This window comes from Capra hircus, chromosome 23 (genome assembly GCF_001704415.2).
Source record: "Capra hircus breed San Clemente chromosome 23, ASM170441v1, whole genome shotgun sequence".
NCBI lineage: Eukaryota > Metazoa > Chordata > Mammalia > Artiodactyla > Bovidae > Capra > Capra hircus.
The window spans coordinates 37,476,709-37,503,151 of NC_030830.1; the positions used below are offsets into that span (position 1 = coordinate 37,476,709).

At 41.9% G+C, this 26,443-nt stretch overlaps 1 protein-coding gene across 3 annotated transcripts in view; it reads right to left on the bottom strand.

Moving 5' to 3' along the window:
- Nucleotides 20,144-26,443, bottom strand: part of RNF8 (ring finger protein 8) — a 36,371-nt gene continuing 30,071 nt past the window's right edge. For 2 of the 3 annotated variants that reach the window (XR_001917127.1, XR_001917126.1), the window contains 2 exons: nucleotides 25,012-25,135; nucleotides 20,525-20,610 (listed from right to left, as the gene is read on the bottom strand). Coding sequence is in view for 1 of the 3 variants with exons in the window: in XM_018039174.1 (XP_017894663.1) it covers nucleotides 20,594-20,610 (17 nt within the window). In the remaining 2 variants the exon portion in view is untranslated. Of the gene's footprint in view, nucleotides 20,611-25,011; nucleotides 25,136-26,443 lie in introns of all 3 variants that reach the window. The other variant, XM_018039174.1, reaches the window with a different exon arrangement.

Consider the following 26,443-nt stretch of genomic DNA (forward strand, 5'->3'; position numbering starts at 1 on the left):
AATGGGTGAATTTAACTCAGATGACCATTATATCTACTACTGCGGGCAGGAATCCCTCAGAAGAAATGGAGTAACCATCATGGTCAACAAGAGAGTCTGAAATACAGTACTTGGATGCAATCTCACAAACGACAGAATGATCTCTGTTCGTCTCCAAGGCAAACCATTCAATATCACAGTTATCCAAGTCTATGCCCCAACCAGTAACGCTAAAGAAACTGAAGTTGAACAGTTCTATGAAGACCTACAAGACCTTTTATAACTAACACCCAAAAAAGATGTCCTTTTCATTACTGGGGACTGGAATGCAAAAGTAGGAAGTCAAGAAACACCTGGAGTAACAGGCAAATATGGCCTTGGAACGTGGAATGAAGCAGGGCAAAGGCTAATAGAGTTTTGCCAAGACAATGCACTGGTCACAGCAAACACCCTCTTCCAACAACAAAAGAGAAGACGCTACACATGGACATCACCAGATGGTCAATGCCGAAATCAGATGGATTATATTCTTTGCAGCCAAAGATGAAGAAGCTCTATACAGTCAACAGAAACAAGACCAGGAGCTGAGTGTGGCTCAGATCATGAACTCCTGATTACCAAATTCAGACTCAAATTGAAGAAAACAGGGAAAACCGCTAGACCATTCAGGTATGACCTCAATCAAATCCCTTATGATTATACAGTGGAAGTGAGAAGTAGATTTAAGGGCCTAGACTGATAGATAAGAGTGCCTGATGAACTACGGAATGAGGTTCATGACATTGTACAGGAGACAGGGACCATCCCCATGGAAAAGAAATGCAAAAAAGCAAAATGGCTGTCTGGGGAGGCCTTACAAATAGCTGTGAAAAGAAGAGAGGCGAAAAGCAAAGAAAAAGGGAAAGATATAAGCATCTGAATGCAGAGTTCCAAAGAATAGCAAGAAGAGATAAGAAAGCCTTCTTCAGCGATCAATGCAAAGAAATAGAGGAAAACAACAGAATGGGAAAGACTAGAGATCTCTTTAAGAAAATTAGAGATACCAAGGCAACCTTTCATGCAAAGATGGGCTTGATAAAGGACAGAAATGGTCTGGACCTAACAGAAGCAGAAGATATTAAGAAGAGGTGGAATACACAGAAGAACTGTACAAAAAAGATCTTTGCGACCCAGATAATCATGATGATGTGATCACTAATCTAGAGCCAGACATCTTGGAATGTGAAGTCAAGTGGGACTTAGAAAACGTCACTACGAACAAACTAATGGAGGTGATGGAATTCCATTGAGCTGTTTCAAATCCTGAAAGATGATGTTGTGAAAGTGCTGCACTCTATATGCCAGCAAATTTGGAAAACTCAGCAGTGGCCACAGGACTGGAAAAGGTCAGTGTTCATTCCAATCCCAAAGAAAGGCAATGCCAAAGAATGCTCAAACTATCGCACAGTTGCACTCATCTCACATGCTAGTAAAGTAATGCTCAAAATTCTCCAAGCCAGCCTTCAGCAATACATGAACTGTGAACTTCCTGATGTTTAAGCTGGCTTTAGAAAAGGCAGAGGAACCAGAGATCAAATTGCCAACATCCGCTGGATCATGGAAAAAGCAAGAGAGTTCCAGAAAAAACATCTATTTCTGCTTTATTGACTGCCAAAGCCTTTGACTGTATGGATCACAATAAACTGTGGAAAATTCTGAAAGATGGAAATACCAGACCACCTAACCTGCCTCTTGAGAAATGTGTATGCGGGTCAGGAAGCAACAGTTAGAACCGGACATGGAACAACAGACTGGTTCCAAATAGGAAAAGGAGTACGTCAAGGCTATATATTGTCACCCTGCTTATTTAACTTCTATGCAGAGTACATCATGAGAAACGCTGGGCTGGAAGAAGCACAGCTGGAATCAAGATTCCCGGGAGAAATATCAATAACCTCAGATATGCAGATGACACCACCCTTATGGCAGAAAGTGAAGAGGAACTAAAAAGCCTCTTGATGAAAATGAAAGAAGAGAGTGAAAAAGTTGGCTTAAAGCTCAACATTCAGAAAACGAAGATCATGGCATCCGGTCCCATCACTTCATGGGAAATAGATGGGGAAACAGTGGAAACCGTGTCAGACTTTTTTGGGGGGCTCCAAAATCACTGCAGATGGTGACTGCAGTCATGAAATTAAAAGATGCTTACTCCTTGGAAGAAAAGTTATGAGCAACCTAGATAGCATATTCAAAAGCAGAGACATTACTTTGCCGACTAAGGTCCATCTAGTCAAGGCTATGGTTTTTCCAGTGGTCATGTATGGATGTGAGAGTTGGACTGTGAAGAAGGCTGAGCGCCAAAGAATTGATGCGTTTGAACTGTGGTGTTGGAGAAGACTCTTGAGAGTCCCTTGGACTGCAAGGAGATCCAACCAGTCCATTCTGAAGGAGATCAACCCTGGGATTTCTTTGGAAGGAATGATGCTAAAGCTGAAACTCCAGTACTTTGGCCACCTCATGCAAAGAGTTGACTCATTGGAAAAGACTCTGATGCTGGGAGGGATTGGGGGCAGGAGGAAAAGGGGACAACAGAGGATGAGATGGCTGGATGGCATCACGGACTCGATGGACGTGAGTCTGAGTGAACTCCGGGAGTTGGCGATGGACAGGGAGGCCTGGCGTGCTGCGATTCACAGGGTCACAAAGAGTCGGACACGACTGAGTGACTGAACGGAACTGAACTGATACACAAATTCTGGTGCTCCTCATTTTTAGCTATGGATTTGGGTCATTTTCTGGTATCATTTCCTTTCAGCCTAAATTATTTCCTTTAGTCTATCTTATAAGGGAGCATAGCAATGCTTCCTGTTTTTACCTAGTATTGTCTTTATTTTGGCTTCGTTTTGGAAGGGCAGTTTTGCTGGATATAGAATTCTTCATTCAGCACGCTGAATATGTCAACCCACTGTCTTCTTTCTTGTTTTGGATGAGATTCAGCCAACAGTTGTATTAATGCTCTCTATATGTGCAGTCATTTTTCTCTTGCTAATTTCAGATTCTCTCTTTGTCTTTGAACACTAGACTCGGGTGTGTCTAGGAGCGGATCTCTTTGTACTAATCTTACTTAAGGTTTGTTGTGGTCTTGGATGTATAGATTCATGTTTTCATCAGATTTGGGAAGTTTATGATCATTATTTTAAAACAAAATTCTGCCCCTTATTCTCTCAACTCCCCTCTGGATACAACCATCAGACATATGTTGTATGTCTAATGTCTGTAGGATGTTGTCCCACGGGTCTTTGACCACCAATTATTGTTTTCAGTTTAAAAAAAAAAAAACTTCAGGTTGGGTAATCTTCATGAATTTATATTTGAGTTCAATGATTCTTTTTCCTGCCATCTAGAATCTGCTGCTAAGCCCCTCTAATGAATTTTTCATTTAGTTATTATACTTTTTGTGGTAACATATATTACATATAATTTACCGTTTCTAAAGGTATATAACTCAGTGGCATTAAGTACATTCATATTTTTGTGCAACCTTCACCACTATTCATCTCGAGAACATTTTCATCTTCTCCAAAATTGTTACCATTAAACAATAACTCCTTATTCCTCCTCTCCCCTTAGTCCTTGGAAATCACCATACTTCTGTCTGTATGAACTTCCCTATTCTAAGTATCGCATATAAGTGGAATCATACAATATTTGTCCTTTTGTGACTCTCTTTGCTTAGCATAATGTCTTCAAAGTTTATCCATGTTGTAGCATGTGTCAGAATTTCCTTCCTTTTTAAGGTTGAATAATATTCCATTATATATATATATATATATGTATATCACATTTTGATTATTCATTAATCCATCAATGGGTGCTTACATTGCTTCTACCTTTTGGTTATCATGAATAGACTTCTTGGGAAATGGGTATACAAGTATCTGCTCGTGTCCCTGCTTTCAATTCTCTTGGGTATATATCCAGAAATGGAATTACTGGATCATATGCTAATTCTATACTTGATATTTTTAGAAAATGCCATACTATTTTCCATAGCAGCTGCACCATTTTACATCCCCACTATCAGTGCACAAAGGTTCCAATTTGTCCACATCTCCAGGAACACTTGTTATTTTCTGGGGATTTTTAGTGGGGTGTTTTTTTGTTGTTGTTGTTTCATAATATCTGTCTTAGTGGGGGTGATAATGAAGTGACACTGCAATCTCATTATGGGTTTTAGTTGCATTTTCCTAATGACTGGGGGCTTCCCTGGTGGCTCAAACAGTAAAAGAATCTGCCTGCAATGCAGGAGATCCAGGTTTGATCCCTTGGTTGGGAAGATCCCCTGGAAAAGGGAATGCCTCTCCACTCCAGTATTCTTGCCTGGAGAATTCCATGGACAGAGGAGCCTGGCGGGCTTACAGTGCATGGGCTAACAAAGACACGACTGAGCGACTCACAATGATTAGTGATGTTGAACATCGTTTCACGTGCTTATGAGACATTTACATATCTTCTTTGGAGAAATGCCTATTGAAGTCCTTTGCCCATTTTTCATTTGGGTCTTTGGGGGTTTTACTGAATTATAGGAGCTCTTTGTATATTCCAGATATTAATTCTTCATTAGATATATGATTTGCAAATATTTTCTCTCATTCCACAGGCCACCTTTTCATCCTTTGATTAATTAAAGTTTTTATTTATTTATTTATTTATTTTAGCTTCTGGCATCTTTTATTTTTCCTAGAATCTGGATACATTTAATTCTAGCAGGGCAGTACTCAATACTGTTTAAGCCTCACATTTTAGATTAACTACTTAATATTATAAATGTGAATGCATATCCTCATAACTGGGAAACTAAATGACATAGATTTACTCATTATTTATGTAACCATACAAAATTTTATATGCAATGGGAGCTCTTATACCATAGAATCTGACCTTACAAACTAGCTTACATATAAAACATAGTTACTCTTTGCTCATCTGTCCTAGCCTAGAAAGTGTTGTACCAGTGCTTAAGATGTGATTAAAACAGATGAGTTCTCAACACAAGGTTAACAAACCTGAAGCTCCACCCTAGAAATACAAACCTATAAATCAAAAATTGTTTCAGCAGAAATAGGTTATGAGCAACTCTTACCAAAGTAGTACTATAGGCAGTTACAATGTTGACCAAAAGAAGACACAGGTTTCTCATTGAAATTTTTTTAATGGGTCTCAAATTTTGTAACAGATTTTTGGTCAAGTTGTTTTCATTAAAAAATACTGATTTTAAAAACTAATAACTTAAACTGCCACACACAAAACATAGGGTTCACAAAAACATTCTCCTTTCCTTCTGAAGGTTTTACAATGCATTGTTGTCATTAACCGGTCTTTTACTATTAAACTTAAATGGCCAATTGAGACAAACAGTCTGAGACCATTCTTCCACCGCTGATTTGGGGATAATATTCATTTAGCCTTCTGAGCTTTCTGGGCAGACTTGGTGACCTTGCCAGCTCCAGCTGCCTTCTTGTCCACTGCTTTGACACCCATAGAGACTGTCTCATATCACGCACAGCAAAATGACCCAGGGGAGGATAGTCAGAGAAGCTCTCGACACACATGGGCTTGCCTGGAACCATATCAATGATGGCAGCATCACCAGATTTCAAGGATTTAGGGCCATGTTCCAGCTTTCTCCCAGAACGATGATCAATCTCGTTCAACCCAGCAAACTTGCAAGCAACGTGAGCTGTGTGACAGTCCAGCACAGGTGCATATCCAGCACTGATTTGGCCTGGGTGGTTCAAAATGATCACCCGAGCTGTGAAGCCAGCTGCTTCCACTGGTGAGTCATTTTTGCTCTCACCAGCCACATTGCCATGACGAACATCTTTGACAGACATGTTCTTGACACTGAAGCCCACATTGTCCCCAGGAAGGGTTTCACTCAGTGCTTCATGGTGCATTTCTACAGACTTCACTTCAGTTGCCACTTTGACTGGAGCAATGGTTAAGACTCCATGCTTCCACTTTGGAGGACAGGGGTTCAGTCCCTGGTCAGGAAACTAAGATCCCACATGCTGTGCAATGCAGCCAACAATTTAAAAAAAAAATTTTTTTTTAAGTCACTTGACCATATGGGTTTATTTCTGGGCTCTCTGTTGCAGAGGTCCCCAATCCCTGGGCCACAGACCAGTACTGATTCGAAGTCTGTTCGGAACGGGACCACACAGCAGGAGGTGAGCGGCAGGCAAGTGAACAAAGCTTCATCTGCCACTCCCCATAGCTCACATTACCGCCTGAACTGTATCTCCCCTCATTCCATGGAAAAAATGTTTTTTATGAAACTCATCCCTTGTGTCAGACCACTGCTCTATTCTATTCCATTGGTTGATATGTCTGTCTTTATGCCAGCACCATACCGTTGTGATTGCTAGAGATTCCATATGAATTTTAAGATGGATTTTTCTGTTTCTGCAAAAAGAAATTAATGTTGTTGGCATTTGGATAGGGATTGCATTGATTTTATAGATTATTTTGGGCTGTTACTGTATTCTTCAACTCCAGAATATCCTTGGGTTCTTATTATTTCTATCTCCTTATTGAGAATCTCTATTATTGATTCATTGTGACCATAATTTCTTTGAATTCTTTAAATATAATTTCCTTTAGTTCTTTGAACATCCTTATAACAGCCTCTTTGAAGTCTTTGTCTGCTAAATTCAGTATCAATAGCCACTCGGAGTCAATTTATATTAACTGTTTTTTTCCAAGTATGGGTCATGCATTTCCATTTCTTTGTGTGTCTTATAATTTGTTGTTGCTGTTCTTGTTGTAAATTGGACATTTTAGATAACATCTTGCAGCAAGTCTGAATTCTAATTCCCTGCAGGTTACTGCTATTTCTGTTTGTTTATCTGTTTATTGTTTCTCTGATTAGTAACTTGTCTGGGCTAAATCCATGAAATCTGTCTCTCCAGCAGAATACAGCTACAACTTCTGTCTTTTTTTAGTTATTTTTATTTCTGTCTTCCTGAAGTACTTGCCTCATGTACTTCATAACTGAGTGACTAGCCACTGATCAAACAGAGCTTGTGTCCAACCACCTCAAGCCACTAAACAATCTTCTGTCCTCTACTGACAGATCCGTGTATGGGGCCAGGGGGGAGTGTATTCATAGTTTAGGCCACCATTTTCACTCTTATCCAGCTTTTACTTATTGTTATGCCCTTTTGTATTTCCTCTGCACATACACAACCTCAGGGTTGGCCAGGAGTGTGCAGCTGATCGGGCCCTCTCTTATCTCTGTGCACGCATGCAGCTTCATCCTGGAAGCTTGCCCCAACCAAGACTACAAACTTAAGATGGTAGAGCCACTGGCCCCTCCTCACTGCTACCTCTGAGATTATCCCTTCATCAACAACACTGTTGGGTGTTTTTGATCACTATCCTCTGTCCCCACTAACCAGAGCAGAGAAGGTACTGGTCCTGACTGTCTTAAAATTTAGAACCTCCGTACCAAATAACTGAGGGAGACAGTGATGGAGCAGCCTCAGGCCAGAAAATCACAGATTCCCACTATTCTCACCGGAAGTTCATCAGCAGTTTTTCAAGCATAAATGCTTCTCAGATTGTTCTATGATTTTGTTTGTACGTTTATATGATGTATGTTTCATTTCTGGGGAAATGAAATGGGTGTTTTGTCATTTTTTCTTTATATCAACTATCGCTTTTGTCCCAGTTTCTTTTGGGGTGAACGAGATGCCGATCTCTTCTCTTGGCCATACCTGAATATCTTGCCTCCAGTTTTCTTAAATGCTCAGGGAAATTCCTTGGTGGTCCAGTGGTTAGGACTCTGAGCTTCCACTACAGGGGGCACTGGTTTGATCCATGGTCAGAGAACTAAGATCCCACAAGCCACACAGCTAGGCCAAACAAATCAACAAAAGACCTCTCAGTATTTTCTAAGGAAAATTAATATGCAAATACAGCCTGTACAAATACTATGTGTTCGTTTATACATTTACTTCAAAACACAGACAATGTACAAAGAGAGTTTACAGTGCAAAACAAAAGCACCTGTGCTGCGTGCAGAATGTGTAGCATGGCCTATATTGTGTTAACACTACTAAATTACCTTAAATAATATCCAGCAACAGTTGCTTCAACCGTTAGACAGGTTTGAAAACAACACACTTCTTGACTGCACACTTGCTCACATTACCAAAGGTCAAGCTGCCTTATGGAGTGTTAAGAATTCTCATTTGGACTGTCTGGTTTGCAAAACCTGAACCAACAATGGAAACAACTTACCTCCTCTGTTTGATCAACAAATCATTTTTGATAGAAATTCCTCAAAAGCAACAAAGATATCAGAGTTATCAGTGTGAGAAACACATTGATCCCTAGACCCAGATTTGCCCAGTAGCTGGCCTACTACATAACACAAAAATGCAAGACCGTAATCATGTATTGTTGTCATTGTTCAGTCGCTAAGTTGTGTCCAACTCTTTCTGATGCCATAAACTGCAACATGCCAGACTCCCATGTCCCTCACCATCTCCTGGAGCTTGCTCAAACTCATGTCCATTGAGTAGGTGATGCCATCCAACCATCTCATCCTCTGTTGCCCCCTTTTCCTCCTGCCCTCAGTCTTTCATTATGGTATTCTTCCAATGAGTCAGCTGTTCCCATCAAGTGGCCACAATACTGGAGCTGAAGCTTCAGCATCAGTCCTTCCATAAATATTCAAGGTTGATTTCCTTTAGGACTGAATGAATCCTAAGGAAATTGTGTATTATCTAACAGTAAATCTAATAATACCGTAATTCTAAAGGAAGGATGAGTAGAAATAATATTTTAAAATATCTACAGCAACTTAAATATATTTAAACAGCTATGGTTTCTATTGGTGACAACGATAATCTAATATTCTGTGGCTTGTTGTTTACCGTATTAGTTACTGATTGCTGCATAACAAATTGCCCCAACGTTTAGTAGCTTAAAACAACAGAATCTCACACCATTTCTGAGGGTGAGGCGTCTAGGAGCAACTTAGCTCAGTAATACTGGTTTCTCATGAGGTTGAAGTCAAGCCATTGGCCATCTGAAGGCTTGACTGGGCTGGAAGATCTGCCTCCAAGCTCATTCGTATAGTTGTTGGCAGAATGACTTGAGAAACCCTATTTCATTCTGAGTGGCAATTTGTCCAGCTGAAAAACTTCAATTCTCGTTTTCCTTGCAGCTAGATGTGACTTTATACTACATGCTGGACAATGATGTGCAATTAGAAGTTGTTGGGTGGAAATTCCAGGAAGTCTTAAAACTTTTGCTGTCATGGGCTACTAGGCAACCCCCAAGGATGGTGAAGGACAGAGACAGGAAGAATTTGAGTCCTTAGTAACAACTCAGTCTCCCTTCAGCTTTTATGGGGGTAGGGGTAATGGCTTGTTTAGGGCCATCTATTAGCCTAACCTAATTCTGAAATGCATATACTATCTCATTTCACCCTCACAGAAACCCTGAGTGGAAGGATTTTTATTTATTTATTTTCATGGAAAGGAAATGAGGAGAGGTAACCTGACTTGCCCAAGCTCATATGAATAGTAAAGACAGAGCCAGCTGTGTCTGACTCCCTGGCAAGCGCTCACGACCACTGGACCAGACAGCTATGTACCCCGGGCAATAATGGTAGTAATAGCAATAGCTAACGCAGGAACTCTTGCTGTGTTCCAGGCACTACGCTCCAGGCTACATACTTACCATTTCATTTAGTCTTCACAAAACCCCCCATGACATAGGTATTACTATCCTCACTTTATAGATGAGAAAACTGAGGCTTGGAAAATGTAATTCATTTGCCCATGACTCAAGGAGATACACAGGGCCAAGACATGACCTCATGTATACTTCAGAAAGCCACCTTGGGATAAGGTATGGTGCATGGATTAGAACAGAAAAGAGCAAAGACTAGGCACTTATTTAGAAAACTTATCGAAGGATTTTGAGAAGAGAAGAGGAAGGGCTGAGCACGGCACACTCTGTCCCAGGACCTGGCACTTAAGATGCGAAGTATGTTGGCTGAGGAAGCTCCTTGTAAGAAGCCATATGCAAGAGGATAACATTAAGGACACATCTGTCTCTCCTCCCTGAGCTTTTAGGAAGTCCCTTCCATTCCCCTTAGTCTCTCATCTCCTTTAACTTCCAGAATGTCCACTGTCCCAGTCTCACCCAGTGTTTTTGAAGGGAAGACGACGAATGGAAGAGAAGACGTGATAAATCTAGTTGCTTTAGAATGTTATGAACTTAAAATAGAAGCTTCCAGGGACCTCCCTGGTGGTCCAGTGGTTAAGAATCCACCTTTCAATGTCGGGGACATGGGGGTCCATCCCTGGTCAGGGAATTAAGATCCCACATGCCAGGAGGCAATGAGGCCCGTGACCCACAGCTCCTGAGCCTGATCACACTAGAGACAGCGTCCTGCAACTAGAGAAAGCCTGTACTCCATAACAGAGACCCAGCACAGCCAAGATAAAATCTAAAAGACAAGACAGAGAGAGAGAACCTTCCATGGGCAGCGGGAAGGGGTGGCATCAACAATGAGCAGTTCAAGCTGTCCCTCATACTCAGCACAGACCTTTGAGAGAGAGATCACCCAAATCCTATAACCAGAGCAGGTCAGAAGGAAGTGTCCTCTTATCTTTTAGAGCTAGTAACTGAGACTTCCGCTTCATTGACTATGCTAAGCCTTTAACTGTGTGGATCACAACAAACTGTGGAAAATTCTTAAAGAGATGGGAATACCAGACCACCTTACCTGCCTCCTGAGAAACCTGTATGCAGGTCAGGAAGCAACAAATAGATTCGGACAGGGGACAACGGACTGGTTGCAAATTGGGAAAGGAGTACGTCAAGGCTGTATATTATCGCCCTGCTTATTTAACTTCTATGCAGAGTACATCATGGGAAATGCTGGACTGGATGAAGCTCAAACTGGAATCAAGATTGCCGGGAGAAATATCAGTAACCTCAGATACGCAGATGACACACTTATGGCAGAAAGTGAAGAGGAACTAAAGAGCCTCCTGATGAAGGTGAAACAGGAGAGTGAAAAACCTGGCTTAAAACTCAGCAATCAAAAAGCTAAGATCATGGCATCCAGTCCCATCACTTCATGGCAAATAGATAGGGAAACAATGGAAACAGTGACAGACCTTATTTTCTTGGGCTCCAAAATCACTGCAGATGGTACCTGCAACTGTGAAATTAAAAGATGCTTGCTCCTTGGAAGAAAAGCTATGACAAACTTAGTGTATTAAAAAGCAGAGACATCACATAGCAGAGACATCATAGTCATTGCTATGGTTTTTCCAGTGGTCATGTATGGATGTGAGAGCTGGACCATAAAGAAGGCTGAATGCCGAAGAATTGATGGTTTAGAACTGTGGTATTAGAGAAGACTCTTGGGAGTCCCTTGGCCAACAAGGAGATCAAACCAGTCAATCCTAAAGGAAATCAACCCTGAATATTCACTGGAAGGACAGATGCTGAAGCTGAAGCTCCAGTACTTTGGCCACCTGATGCAAAGAGCTGACTCATTTGAAAAGACCCTGATGCTGGGAAAGATTGAAGGCAAGAGGAGAAGTGGGCAGCAGAGGATGAGATGGTTAGATAGCATCACCAACTCAATGGGCATCAGTCTGAGCAGACTCCGGGAGTTGGTGATGGACAGGGAGGCCTGGCATGCTGCAGTCCATGGGGTCGCAGAGTCAGACACAACTAAGTGATTGAACAACACCTGAGACCCACAGAAGTTGGGTAACTGGCTAATGGTCACAGAGCAAGTAAAACGTAGCCTCGAAGCTCAGACTCTTCCCCATCACATCTGCCACCTACACAAGTAATAGAACCTGATGCAGCCAACTCAAACCAAAAGAACATGTTTTGGAAGGATACAGGCCAGTTCACAGGACTAAGGCAAGGCTGGACCAGGCTGTGTCAGTCTTCTGACTCAGGTGTATGCAACAGAAATGACTTCTGGGTATAGTAATTAGAAAAAGAATATATTGAAAGGATTAAAAGGATATATCAGAAAGAGATTTAGCAGCTAGTGGTTAACACCTGAAACTGTACTACAGAACCAGTTTGGTGGTTCTATAGTCAGTACTGCCCCCAGCATCTGGCACACACACCAGAGCTTATATGGCAGATACCCTTGACCAGGGACCATCCTGCAAGAGCCACTGTCACAACTGCTTCTAGAAATTACTTAGCAGCCACCTCTCTCACAGAACATGATTCTGCTGGTCCCAGCATCTTTAAATCCCGTTCCCAGTTCACAGGTTGAGAGTGTCAAATTAAGGCATCCTTGTTATGTATGTAGCTCTAGCCACAAGGAATTCTGGGAAAGCAAGTACTTTCAGCTTCTTTGTGGGGAAGTGTGCTTTGCTTCATAAGGAAGGGAATTAGTTATTAATATGAAAGTAGTCTGGGTGATGAATAGTCAAAAAAGACAAATGTAGGTGAGATAGATGCAAGAAAAGGACAGGAACCAAAGATTTTTGTAACAGCATCTTAATGCTTAATTTGTTTTGACTGTTGCAGCTGGAGATTAAGGTGGAAAACAAAGTGAGTGATAAAGAAGTAAAGTAAAAATTATCAAAAAATGAAGCTCTTACATATTATTTTAAAATATGCTATCTTCAAATGAATATACAAGAATATATCCATAAGAACAATGTGTCAACATATAACATAGGAATATATAAAAATTATATTATTTAAATAAATTTATTGTAAACAATAATATTAATAAAATACATATGATCTATATAATTAAAGGGGCTTCCCTGGTGGCTCAGATAGTAAAGAACCTGCCTGCAATGTGAGAGATCCAGGTACAATCCCTGGGTCGGGAAGATTCCCTGGAGAAGGGATGGCAACCCACTCCCGTATTCTTGCCTGGGAAATTTCGTGGACAGAGGAGCCTGGTGGGCTACAGTCCATGGGGTCACAAAGAGTTGGACAGAACTGAGAGACTAACACACATATATAATTAAAACAAATGAGGTTACTTTCATGAAAGAGAGTGCTCATGAAGCAAAGCCCCATCATTTTATTTTGAGATAAGAACATGATTGTTTGGTTGTAGAACTATTCCAGTCTTTAAATACTAAACCCACACATCAGTTCTCCAACTCCCAGGTCTCTCTTTCAGATACTGTTCTTTGATCCTGTGGTACCTCCTGCAGGCCTGGACTCATCTATAGTCTAATTATCACCTCCCTCCTGTCTTCATTTTCCACCCTAACCAGGCTTGAATCCAAGCTCCATCATTTCAACCCTTCTTCACCACCACAGGACCCACTTATCCAAAATCCCGTCTCTGGAAACGTGTGGATGAAGGCACACCCACTATGCTGGCTTTTAGGTAGGCAGCACTGCTAAACCACTTCCAGAGGATCTGATAAAACCTTTGTGGGAAGCTTTTGATTTTTTGACTCTCTACTAGAATGTAGCTTACAATGGCTTTTTCTCTTTTGTTTGGGGCATAAACACCTAGAGCAGGACCTAGTAAAAAATGGGCATCCAACAACTATTGCTGAATTGGAGACATCCAGAATTCAATAAGCGACTAGATGACAGAAGTCACTCGAGACTCGAGTATTCACAGGTCCTGGGGAAGATGGGCAGCAGGGAGAGTGGGTCTGGAAACTGGACTTGACGTGGGGATCCAGATTAGACTCTGGTAAAGCAACAAGCTGAAAATCCTGCTTGGAGATCAAATTGATGAGCTTGGGTAACCCCTGGTGGGCACACTGTTTGGGGATGGTGCAGACAAAGGAGTTCTAGCATCTGTGTATTTACTGTGCAGGATTCACAGCCTCATCTAAAATGAAACAATCAGATAAACAAGACAGTTCATTACTTTTCATCAACACAAGGTCCCATCTTCTCCTCAGGAGCTCCTACTGCTTCAACCCCCATTGATGGAAACAGTTAAAAAGAGTTGACCAGCTGGGAAGGTGTCTGGTGTTCAGAAGAACAAGCGCTTGGCCTCCAGTTACCAGCGGCAGCGTTCTGCTCAGATCAGGCCCTGCACCTGTTAACAAGACTGCTTTTCTGGGTAAGAGACAGCGATACTAGCATTTTAACCATCTTAGATTCTTCTTAGGTTAGGACCACAGTGCAAGTTAGACATTCCTTCCTTTAATTTCTATGTCAAATAGATTAATTGTAGACTTTTTTTTTTTAGAAGCCTAGGGGAATGAGTTGTTGAGACAGACAAACCTAGGGGATGCCTGATTTATCTTCAGATAGGAAGTGAGGAGATTCTACACAGTCAGGCTATAAAAAGCCAAACAGGCAGCTGGAGAAAGGTGCCCATCCCAGGCACTCTTGGAGCTGCGGTGACTGCCTGGATGGTTCTTCACAGAGCAGAAAGTAGTGAGAGAAGGGCTGGAGATAACGAGGGGATTTAGGTCCTTCTATAAAAACAGCAGTTTCCAATCAGAAAATCAGATGACAGGTATCCAGCTATCCAACCCACAAAGGGCAAAGTCCCCCGCCCTGGCAGAGTCTGATTGCTGGCGTGAAGACTGCCTAGAGCTAGAGTGAGCCCTTTCTAGGTTAACGTAATCAGATGGATACAGGACACCTGCCACTCACTGCAAAGCACTTCACAGAGCTTGCTGACTGCATTCATCTGCTTAATAAAGCCAGAATCTGAAACAAACCCTCTTTACTGTTTCTCAGAGCCCTGTTGCAGAGAACATGCCTTTAATTAGAGCCAGAATGCACAGTGGTGGGGTTCAGCTATACTGTGGTTTGGCGCTGCAAGGCAGAAAAGCTACCACATATCTTCCTAGGCAAGCAAAATGGAGATGGTGTTTCATATCAGATATCGCTTCAGGAAAAGAACATATTGTGGCTGAGAGAAACGATGCAAAAGTTTGGGTTAATTTTTGGTTTGTGTCCTTTAACAATGGAACATTTGTTTCTGAGCAGTGCAATAATTGGAATATTTAGACCTCACAGATCAGGGTATTTTAGATATGAAGAAACTGAGGCTTAGAGAGGTTGAGTAACTTGCCCAAGGTCACACAGTTACAAATAGCAGGACTGGGATTCAAACCCAAGTTTTCAAAGTCTTTTTTTAATTTAAGAACTCACTTTCTGAACTTGTGTGCACCCTTGAAACATGTGTTTTAGAAGGAGAGGTTGCAAGTCACTGTGTCCAACAGCCAAGGAAGAGAAGAAAAGGATCATTCTGTGAGATCAGTCTCTGCAGACAGCCTTTAGGCTCTTGAGTTGAGATGTGTCTCCTTTGAGGATCTTTCCTCCAGTGATGTATAAGGGTGTTCCCTGCAGCACTGTTTTAAAACAGAGTAAAAAGAGGGAAGCTACTTGTCCCCAACATGGTAAAAAACAAAAAGTGGAAGTGTTGTCACTCAGTCGTGTCTGATTCTTTGTGAACCCCTGGACTGTATCTCTGTCCATGGAACTTTCCAGCATGGTAACCACCTGACTATGCAAGAACCAGTTAACTATAGTTTTAACTATACAGCTCATTTGTAGTCACCCAACACAATTATATACCATGCAACATAAATTATAAGGATTTTAGTGGCAATGACACAAATCTTACTACAAATGAAATTGATTGTCTCAAGCCTGGATCTTGTCAAAATGTAAATGGCTATTCATACCAAGTGATATCTTTTTCTTGGTTGGTTGGGAGCAGACTGATTTTACCTTGGATACTCTGCCTTGGTTTTACTGAAGTTTTGTACTGTAGGGTTTGGTGGAATTGGGAGCCTAATAGATTCTGTTCTTATTTCAATGTAGATTATTGGAACTGCAGATGGAAGTAGTCAGATCACTATGGAACCAGATTTACTAGACCATTACTAACATTTAGAGAAAGCTATATCCATAAATTTCTTTTTAAAGATTCCAACTCCTTGATTTTAATAAAGAACTCCCACTAGGTGAATTTCCAGATTTCTTTTTTTTCATTCTTCATATACCACTTTATGGGGTCTATGTCATTTTTATTGCCATTATTTTTTGTTTGTTTTAGTTGAAAGTATATATTCTGAGATATATTTAATAGGTCTTTGAGAGTTGTATGAAAAAGAGTAAAGGGTTTAAAGCACCTTAGATTTAAAAAGAGAAAACCTGGAAAAACAAGTTTATGGTATAAACACATAACAGAGTAACAGGCAGCTGTAACACAGAAAGAGAAGATTCCATACGTTCTGACATGGACCAGTCTTCAAGATGTAATTGAAAACAGCAAGGTACAAAGCAGTGTACAGTTTGTTACCATTTGTGGAAAAGAAGGGAAGAAGGCCTACATGTATGTTTTTGCTTGTATAGACAGAGAACATCTCTTGAAGAATATACGAGGAACCAGCACCACTCAGCACCTCTGTGCAGGGAAGTGTCACTGGGGGACAAAGGTGATGGGCTTTTCACCCTAGGTCCTTTTGAACCTTCTGATTTCAAAACATGTAACCATATTGTCAGATGACTTCAAAATATGTGACCCCATTACCAGATGATTATATGCAGATGACATGATTTTTTTTACATTGATTTACTGATCTATTTTTGGCTGCAATGGGTTGTTGTTGCTGCGTGTGGGCTTTCTCCAGTTGTGGCAAAGAGAGGTTACTCTTCAGCTGTGGTGGCTTCTCTTGTTGCAGAGCATGGGCTCAAGAGCGCAGGCTCAGTAGTTGTGGCGCACAGGCTTAGTTGCTCCAAGGCATCCAGGGACCTTCCCGGACCAGGGATCGAACCGGTGTCCTTGGCACTGTGACATGAATTCTTAACCACTGGACCACCAGGGAAGCCCGGCATAATTCTATACATAGAACACCCTAATGACTCCATAGAAAATTACCAGAACTTATAAATGAATTCAGCAAGGTAGCATACAAGATTAACACACAGAAATCGGCTGCATTTCTTTACACTACCAATGAAATACCACAAAGGTGATGTAAGAAAAAAAAAATACCTGTCACACTCCAAAAAATAAAATACTTAGGAATAAACCTGACCAAGGAGGTGAAAGACTTCTACACTGAGAACTATAACAGATGAATCATAGTCTTGGACTGGAAGAATTAACATTGTTAAAATGGCCATACTACCCAAATCAATCTATAAATTTAATGTAATCTTTATCAAATTACCCATGACATTTTTCACAGAACTGAAACAAACAATCCTAAAATTTATATGAAGCTGTAAAAGACCCAGAATTGCTAAAGCGATCTTGAAGGAAAAGAAGCAAGCAGGAGGCATAACCTTCTCAACTTCAGACAATACTACAGTAAATTAAAACGGTGCGGTATCTGCACAAAAAAACAGACATGTGAGGCTCAATGGGACAGAACTGAGAGCCCAGAAATAAACACACACACCTACGGTCAATTAATCTTCGACAAAGGAGGTGAGAATATACAAGGGGAAAAAGTCTTTTCAGCAAGTGGTGTCAGGAAAGTTGGAGACCCACATGTAAATTGATGAAGTTAGAACACACCCTCTTACTATACACAAAAGTAAACTCAAAATGGCTTAAAGACTTAAACATAAGACATAACACCACTAAGGACTTCCCTGATGGCTCAGAGGGTAAAGGTCTATCTACAGTGCGGGAGACCTGGGTTCGAGCCCTGAGTTGGGAAGATCCCCTGTAGAAGGCAATGGCAACCCACTCCAGTACTCTTACCTGGAAAATCCCATGGATGGAGGAGCCTGGTAGGCTACAGCCCATGGGGTCACAAAGAGTCAAGACACGACTGAGTGACTTCACTTTTATAACACCATTAAACACCCAGAAGAGATCACAGGCAAAACATTCTCTGACATAAATTGTACCACTGTTTTCTTAGGTCAGTCTCCCAAGGCAACAGAAATAAAAGTGATGCAACCAGTAAGGAGTTAACTTTCAAAATATACAAACAGCTTATACAATTCAACACAAAAACCTCCAAACAATTCAATCAAAAAATGGACAGAAGACCTAGACATTTCTCCAAAGAAAAAATACAAACGGCCAACAGGTACATGACAAGATGCTCAACATTGCTAATTATTAGAGAAAGCCATATCAAAATTACAATGAGGTACCACCTCTCACCGGGGTCAGAATGGTCATCATTAAAAACTCTACAAATAACATGTAAGAGAAGATATGCAGAAAAAGGAACCCTCCTACACTGTTGGTGGGAATGTAAGTTGGTATAGCCACTACAGAAAAATGTGTTGAGGGTCCTCAGAAAACTAAAAATAGAATTACTGTATGATCCAGCAATCCCACTCCTGGGCATATATCCAGACAAAACTCTAATTCAAAAAGATACCTGCACCCCTTATATTCATAGCAGCACTACTCACAACAGCCAAGATATGGAAACTAAATATCCACTGACAGATGGATTGATAAAGATGTGATACATATATACAATGGCATACTCCTCAGTCATAAAAAAAGAATGAAACAGTGCCATTTGCAGCAACATGGATGCAAACAGATGTACTTTAATCATACTAACTGAAGTAGGTCAGAAAAAGAAAGACAAATCCCATATGCTATCACTTAAAGGTGGAATCTAAATTATGACATGAACAAACCTATCTACAAAACAGACTCATGGACACAGAAAACAGACTTATGGTTGCCAAGGGGAAAGGGATTAGGGGAGGGGCTGGGCGAGAGGCTGGGGTTAGTAGATGGAAGCTATAATATAGAGAATGGATAAACAACAAGGTCCTACTGTACAGCACAGAGAACTATATTCAATGATAAAATATAATGGAAAAGAATATCACAAACAGAAAGTATATATAACTGAAGGAAATGGCAACCCACTCCAGTATTCTTGCCTGGAAAATCCCATGGGTGGAGGAACCTGGTAGGCTACAGTCCATGGGGCTGCAAAGAGTTGGACACAATTGAGCAACTTCACTTCACTTTGCCTCACTGCAAAGTAACAACACTTATAACTGTACTTCAATTAAAAAAAAAACAACAAAACAAAACAATAAGCTCTCATAGCTAACCAGAATTTTTGGAGTTGGTCTCTGGACATGAGCCTACCATCTCCCCAGATTGTCAGCTTTTCTGATAAAAGCACCTTTCCTTTCTACAAAAAGTATTTATCTGTACAATTCTAGAAATATTTATATCCCATGCAGCATATAAACAAAACACATGGACAGGAGATAAACAGACTGTTACAGCAAGATGGAAGTAATCTTCCTTCTATTTCTCCAGAGTTTTTTGATTTGGTTATAATGGCTATTTTTTTTTAAGGTTTTAAAAAAAATTTATTTATTTTTATTTATTGGGAGGATAATTGCTTTACAATATGGTGGTTTTTAAAGTATTATTTTCTATGTTTAACTTATTCTTCCTTGACAGCACCAGTATTTCAATCAGTAATCCTGTTGAGAAAGATGAAAGTGAAGACTAGGGACACCAGAATCCCAATATACAGAAGATTCAATAATGGAAAAACCTACCATCGCTATGAAATACCTGTAATATAAATAAAGAACTACAAAGAAAGGTTCTATAGGCAGGCAGTAAAAATGGAGAGGAAAATTCTTTTCCATCTGGAAACAAATCACTGGATGACATAATGCACAACCAGTTTCCTACTGGAGCTCCTTGGTTTGAATGACTACTCTGCAGCTTCCTGTGTGTTCCTTCCTTCTCATCACTGGTAACCAAGGATACTACAGGTTTTCCTACGCTTCTGTTTCCCAAACATCGAACTAGTTTTGTTTAAATCAGGAAAGCAGCAAAAGAGAAATGGCTTTTAATTTTTTTTTTTTTTTTAAAAGCATATCAGGTTCTCAATCATGCCTGTGTTTTCTGACATTAGGTAAAACAGATACTTTGGAACTCCAGCTGAAAGAAGGGAATTCACTCCATCCCCAAACCAGGAAGTGGTGACTCATCTCTGAAATGAAAAGGAGACACGCCAGTCAGGGGCTTAACAGAGCCATATGCTGCGGTCACGATCTTGGGCTTGGCTTCTGAGGCAGACATTCACTTGAGTATATCATCTGATACAGTGACTTTCTTGGTTGCGATTTATGAGCTGCCAGTGTTTACTTGTGAGACTGTCTGGAGCTGGAAGGAAAGGAAGATAAATATACCAAAGCCCAGCTGAGCAACTGATCGGTTTTACATTTTATTTTCAGGAAATGACATCTTGTTTTCACAAAGAGGTATGCCATCCTCTCAAATAGAGGCTGCCTTTGCCTCTGGGGGCAGCAATAGGGGTAATACCCAATTTGTCCCAAACAAATGTCTACAGAGGTGCTTCTGAGGTACCCAAACAATAACAACAACAAGTTTAAAAAGTACAACAGAAATATATAACCCATACAACATGTAGTGAACAGAGTCTATCAAGTACCCTGAAGCAGTTGGGGCTTCAGACAATGGTGGCAGCAGGGACGGCCCAGGCGGAGGCTCGTGATGGAGGGCTTCCTAACTCAGTCTGTCCCAGTGGCTCCATCCCACACTCTCAGAGCCACCCAAGACCATCCAGGAGAATCTTCCAGACCATCTGAAGCTCCCAGTACCTGGCAGTCTGTCAACGTCTCTGGAGCACTGTCTTCAGAGCAATCTCTTTCCTTTGGAGAGAAAAGAGAGAGAGAGAGAGAAATAGAGGAGGAGCCTGCATTTCCCTCCCTGGCCTCCCTGCTGCCCTCCTCAGGCCTCTCCCCACACAGCAGCCACGGTGAATCAAGACACAGATGTGAGATCACATAACTCTGCTTACAGCCCACCCATCTCTTCTTCCACAGTAAAAGTTCAAGTCCTTCCAAAGGCCTATAAATCCCTACTCGGCCTGCCCTCTGCCCAACCTTCTGACCTCACTTCCTGTTCTCCTCCCCATCACTCATTCCACTCTTGCTACGTCGCCTCCATGCTGTTCCTCCAAAACCCTTTCCCCAGACAGCAGCATGGCCACAGCCTTTAGAACACCCAAATACCACCTTCCCCTCAGTGACTACCCTGACTACTCTACCAAGAACTGCCAACACTCTTCCCATCACTCCTGGCCCCTTTCTTGCTTTATTAGCGAGAAAGCACAAATCACATCTGACTAATTAGATTTTCACTTCTCCTTCTATTCCTCATACCTAGAAGAGTGCCAGGCACAAAGCTGGTCTTCAGCTAATAACTTTTGGAGGAAGGAAGGAAATACCTATACAGCAACAAGCAGGGAGAGGTGCAACTTCAAAGTCTGTCCAGAGAGGGCGGGGGTGGGAGGGGCTATTCACTGGCCTCTAGTGTTTTCCATTAGCTTCTGCTTCCTTGATCCCAGAGAAGCAGGGATCTTGGCTTACACCAAAGGCAATCTCAAGACTTTCTTTGAGATTAAGGTGTGGAATGCTTTGGAAGGCAGATTGAAAGGGTTATTACATTTATATATCAGGGAATAATAAGGGCTGTGCAGGAGACATCCATCAAGGGACAGAAGGGAAGGGAAGGAAAAAGGGAGGGGCAAAAACGAAAGGGTGGTGACGGAGAGTTGTTTTTTTTAAAGCTTCTATTAACAAATCTGCTAATTTTTGATCCCATGATAATTTTGCAAAGGATAAATTTTTAAGAGTCCAGCATTTTAAACTATGTGAGTGCATGTATGTGGACACCTGCCCCCACCCCATGCCAATCTTGCTGAGAGCCACTTTATCTTAGACAAACACTGTCCTTATACCAGGTGGGCATGCTGACTTCATGCACATGACCTTCTAGGTTCTTGGTGCAGGACTGGGTACTTGCTGGGAATCCCCTAGCGGTCCAGTGGTTAGGACTCCGAAATTCCACTGCCGCAGGCACCGGGTTCAATCCCTAGTCAGGGAAATAAGATCTCATCTGCAACCCACACAGTAGAATCAAAAAAACATAAAATAAAACATCTTGCTAACAAGTATTCTCTCTGGATGAGGTCAACTTGGCAGACACTGTTACTGCGGACATTCCCTACATAGTCCTTTATGAGGCTCCGTCTTTCAACAGGTGATGATGGTTAATAGCCAGGGAAAGCCTGTCAGGTGCTCTCTTCAGAGACAGAGTTTCTCCTGTCCTGTGTCTGGATCACCCTCCTCCTAGCCTATAGGAAGCCGGCAAGAGCCACAGGCTATGTGATCTCACCTGGGCCAATCTTCCTAGAGACCACCAACCTCTGGAGGGACATCTCTCTCACAGATTCAGGAAAGCTGAGGTCCATAAACCTTTCTCCCCACCTCAACACCCCCAAAAGGCCGTGGACAACTCCCATTAGCAGCCTTACTTTCATACTGCACTACCAAGGGAGCTGGGAACTGCAATCTGAAAAAGTCTCTGAACTGAAAATCCCTGTTCTAAAGGACCGGCAAGATTTTATTCTAGATAATTTGCTTTTTCCTTTTTTGAGCACAACCCAAAGAAACTCCAAGGGAAAGCTTAAAGTGAGAATGTTAACACTCATGTCAACCAACCAACACTTAATGAGAATAGAACAAACGGGGAAGGGGGGGGGGCAACTGACAGAAGACTCAGCTCCAGCACCTCCCCAGCTCATGTAGCAAAATGTCTTTCTTTCAGAAAAACCTCATGTCAATATCCCAGAGGGCTGCAATTACTCATGCGACACGTACTTAACATTCATTATCTGCCCCAGCTCCAGGGCACCCTTTCTCCAACACAGGATCTGGCACCCTAACACTCTCCTCCTCCTCCCCTCTTCTGGATAATCTGGCCTCACAGACTTTACTGAGGCTCTATGGCTAATCAATCATGAGGCATTACTCTCCCGTGGGGATATGGGCCTTGAAGACACCAACCAGCCAGGCAGGCCTGGAGTAGCACTGCTCTTGGTGAAATCAGACAGGCAGACTCGCTTCTCTGAACTTGTGATAAGCACTCCCCTACCCAGGAGGAAAACGGCCCTGCCAGTGTCAGAATGGTGACAGTTACAGGCCTGCCAATTCTAGTTTCCAGATCCTACATTTGGTCCTTTAAAAATTCCCATGCACTGGGGATTAAACCGGCTTTCAATTGGCAAAGAAGGTTGGTATCTGAACTGAGAATTTCCTCTGAACGCCACACTGCAGCCCACTGAAGCTGCTGATGGCTCTGGCACCTGTTTCCCTAAATCAAGCCTCAGCACCTCTGTCTGTCTCTGGAGAAAACCTCAAATCTGCACTTGCTGCAATAACTGCAGAAGCCGAGACTGCTGCCAGAGCTGCTCGCAGCCAGTGCGTGCATCAGGGAGGCCGACTCGGTTTACTTCGTTGGCTCCCAGTGTCACCAAAAAAGGTACCTGCTTTAGCCTTCGGAGAGAGAAGGGTCTGATATTATCCACCTTGCAGTATTAACTCTGCATGAGGGGAGTCAGAGATGAATTTAGGACACAGGTCCTTCTTTCTCTTTCCAACGGCTGCATGCATGTACCATGCTTGGACTTTTGAGAAGAAACCTAGTCAGTGGGCTGGGTGAAGAAAGTCTATATGGGCGTGTGGAGAGAAAGGAACCCTCCTCCACTGTTGGTGAGAATGTAAACTGGTACAACCACTACGGAGAACTCAGAAAATTAAAAACAGGGCTATCATAAAACCCAACAATTCCACTTCTGGGTATTTATCCAAAGAGAATGAAAACATTAACTCAGAAAGACATATACACCCCCAATGTTCACTGCAGCATTAGTGACAACAGCTACGATACAGAAAGAACTTAGGTGCCCATGAACAGATGAATAAAGAAAATATACATACATAAATACACACACACACACAGGGCTACTACTCAGCCATAAAAAAGAATGAGATCTTCCCATGTTCAACAACATGGATGAACCTAGAAGGTACTCTGTTAAGTGAAATAAATCAGAGAGAAAGGGAAATTCCATACGATTTTACTTAAATCTGGAATCTAAAAAATGAAATGAACAAACATAATAAAACAGAAACAGACTTATAAATACAATCTACGAAGAACAATCTGGTGGTTTGTGATAGCGGGAATGTGGAGAGTGATAGCGGAATGGGGGAAACAGGGGAAGGGAATTAACTTCCACTTACAAAATAAATTAAGACACGAGGATGTAATGCACAGCACAGGGAATATAATCAGTAATACTGTAATTGCTTTGTATAGTGACAGATGGTAACTAGACTTATTATGGTGATCATTCTGTAATGTATCACAATATCAAGTCACTAGGTAGATCAATTTTACTTCAAAGAAAAAAATAAAAACAATAACCTCCAGAAACCAAAAAGCAAAAAAAGAAAGCACATGGGTATCCCCACCCACACACAGACCCAGCAAACTTAAGCTCACAGGCTTGGTCAAATCTGAGTTCCCAGGTCAGCATTCCTCTCAGAAAGGGGAGAAGAAAACAGAAGGCACTCACAACACTCGGCAGACACCTCCTAAGCCTTGGCTGTCCTCATGCTCTGGCACCAGGCAGACATCAAGTCCTGTTTGGGCCACCAAGCGGGGCCCTGCGAGGAACAAACAGCTCACTGCTTCTCACGCCTCTGTGCTTGTGCTGACTCCTCTGCTTGGAAAGCATCATCCCTAGAGCCTTTAGAACTCAGTTCAAATGTCACTTCTTCTGTGAAGCTTGTTCCCATACCTCCAACCTGTCCAGGTCAAATTGAATGTCCTCTCCTCTGCAGTTTTTCAGCACCCTATTATGGAACTTGCACACTACCTACTTGCTTTTCTGTCTCCTCCACAGATTGTGAGAGCTGAGATAATACCTTATCTCTTTATTCCAATGCCTAGTGTAATGTTCCTATAAATGTTAAGGACTGATGAGAGGTGGAAAGAAACAGCAATGGATTCTGCCAGAATCAAGTGGCTCCTAGGAGGTTAAAAAAAAAAAAAAACACCTATGGGGACTCAAAACAAAGTCCAATAGCACATAACTGTCAAAAAAGCAGAAAATACTTTGATTTCAAAGAACCACCTGAGAGCTTCCCTACCCTCCCAAAGGTCAGAATGTCTTCCTTGGGCAAAACAGGCTCAACACCTACCCTGTGATCGGTCTGCTGCCCCTGCAATGGCTCACCAACCAAGGGCCAATTCCATACTACAGCTGCTTACAAGTCAGCATCAGATTTCTGGCCTGATTCAAAGAGGCTGATATTTGCTGAAGGGCTAGGAGAAAGAAAGCAATAGACAGAAGATCCTGTTCTTAGCAGTGTGGCATTTAAGCCTTTGGCTTCTCTTAACTCAGAAAAGGGTACATCCAAATACATACATGAACATGGCTTCCCGATGGCCAGGTGGTGGGAAACACCTGGAAGGGCAGTGAGCTTTTGATTCGTCTTCTCTGACTGGCCCTGTATGTGCAACCAATTGACCTCTCAGTATTCTGGCTCTGAGCTTTCCCAGAGGGTAGAGCTGTACAAGATTTTTTAAGGGACTGAACATGATAATCAGATCTACCCTCCTCCTCTGAACTCTCATCCCTGCCTAATAACCAATTCTTCTGATCCACTAGTTTCCTTGTGCTCTGCCCAGGACACATTCTTTTGCCACAAGGACATTTTAGTCTCAAGCAGGGTGGCTCTGCAATCCTCAACAGAGCAGGCCCCAAGTGTGATGAGATCACTTGTGTTAGAGGAGGAGACACTCTCTATGGGAGTATGGTTCCTTGAGGAAACTCACCCACCCCCACTTCCCTAATCTCTCTATTCAAACTCTCTCTGGGAAACTTGTTTATTAGGACACCCAAAGTTAACATGGTTCCCTGGTGGCTCAGAGGTTATATTAGAACACCCAAAGTTAACATGCTTCCCTGGTGGCTCAGAGGTTAAAGCATCTGCCTGCAATGCGGGAGACCCGGGTTTGGTCCCTGGGTCGGGAAGATCCCCTGGAGAAGGAAATGGCGACCCACTCCAGTATTCTTGCCCGGAGAATCCCATGGAGGGAGGAGCCTGGTGGGCTACAGTCCATGGTGTCACAAAGAGTCAGACACAACTGAGTCAAACTAGTCCTAGTAAAGTTAACATAGTAGGATTAAATTAATCTCTTTTTGGCTTAACGTTATGTCTGATTTGTGTAGTTAAGCTGTGACTCTTACAGATAGAACCTATATATGTTTTCTTCATATGTTTTGGCATTTTCCAAGTTGTGAATCTTTGACTTGTACACATCCTATTTATAATTTATTGTGTACCCAACCCAAGATTTCTGCAACCTACCGAGAGCAACAGACAGCAACTAAACTGTCTTGAACGACAGCCCCATCTAGTGACTAACACTGTAAGTTGTCCACCCCTGTGTTTTTCTAATCCCATCTTTTCTTATCCCATAACTAAGACACAAACACCTAAGCCTCCCCATTCCCTGCTGCTCAAATATTCCATTCTGCCTCAACTGTTTCTTACATGTTTATTACCTTTAGCTTCCTTTACTTTCCCCCATTACTTCCACCTCCTTCTTAAGCTCAAGAACCGTTTA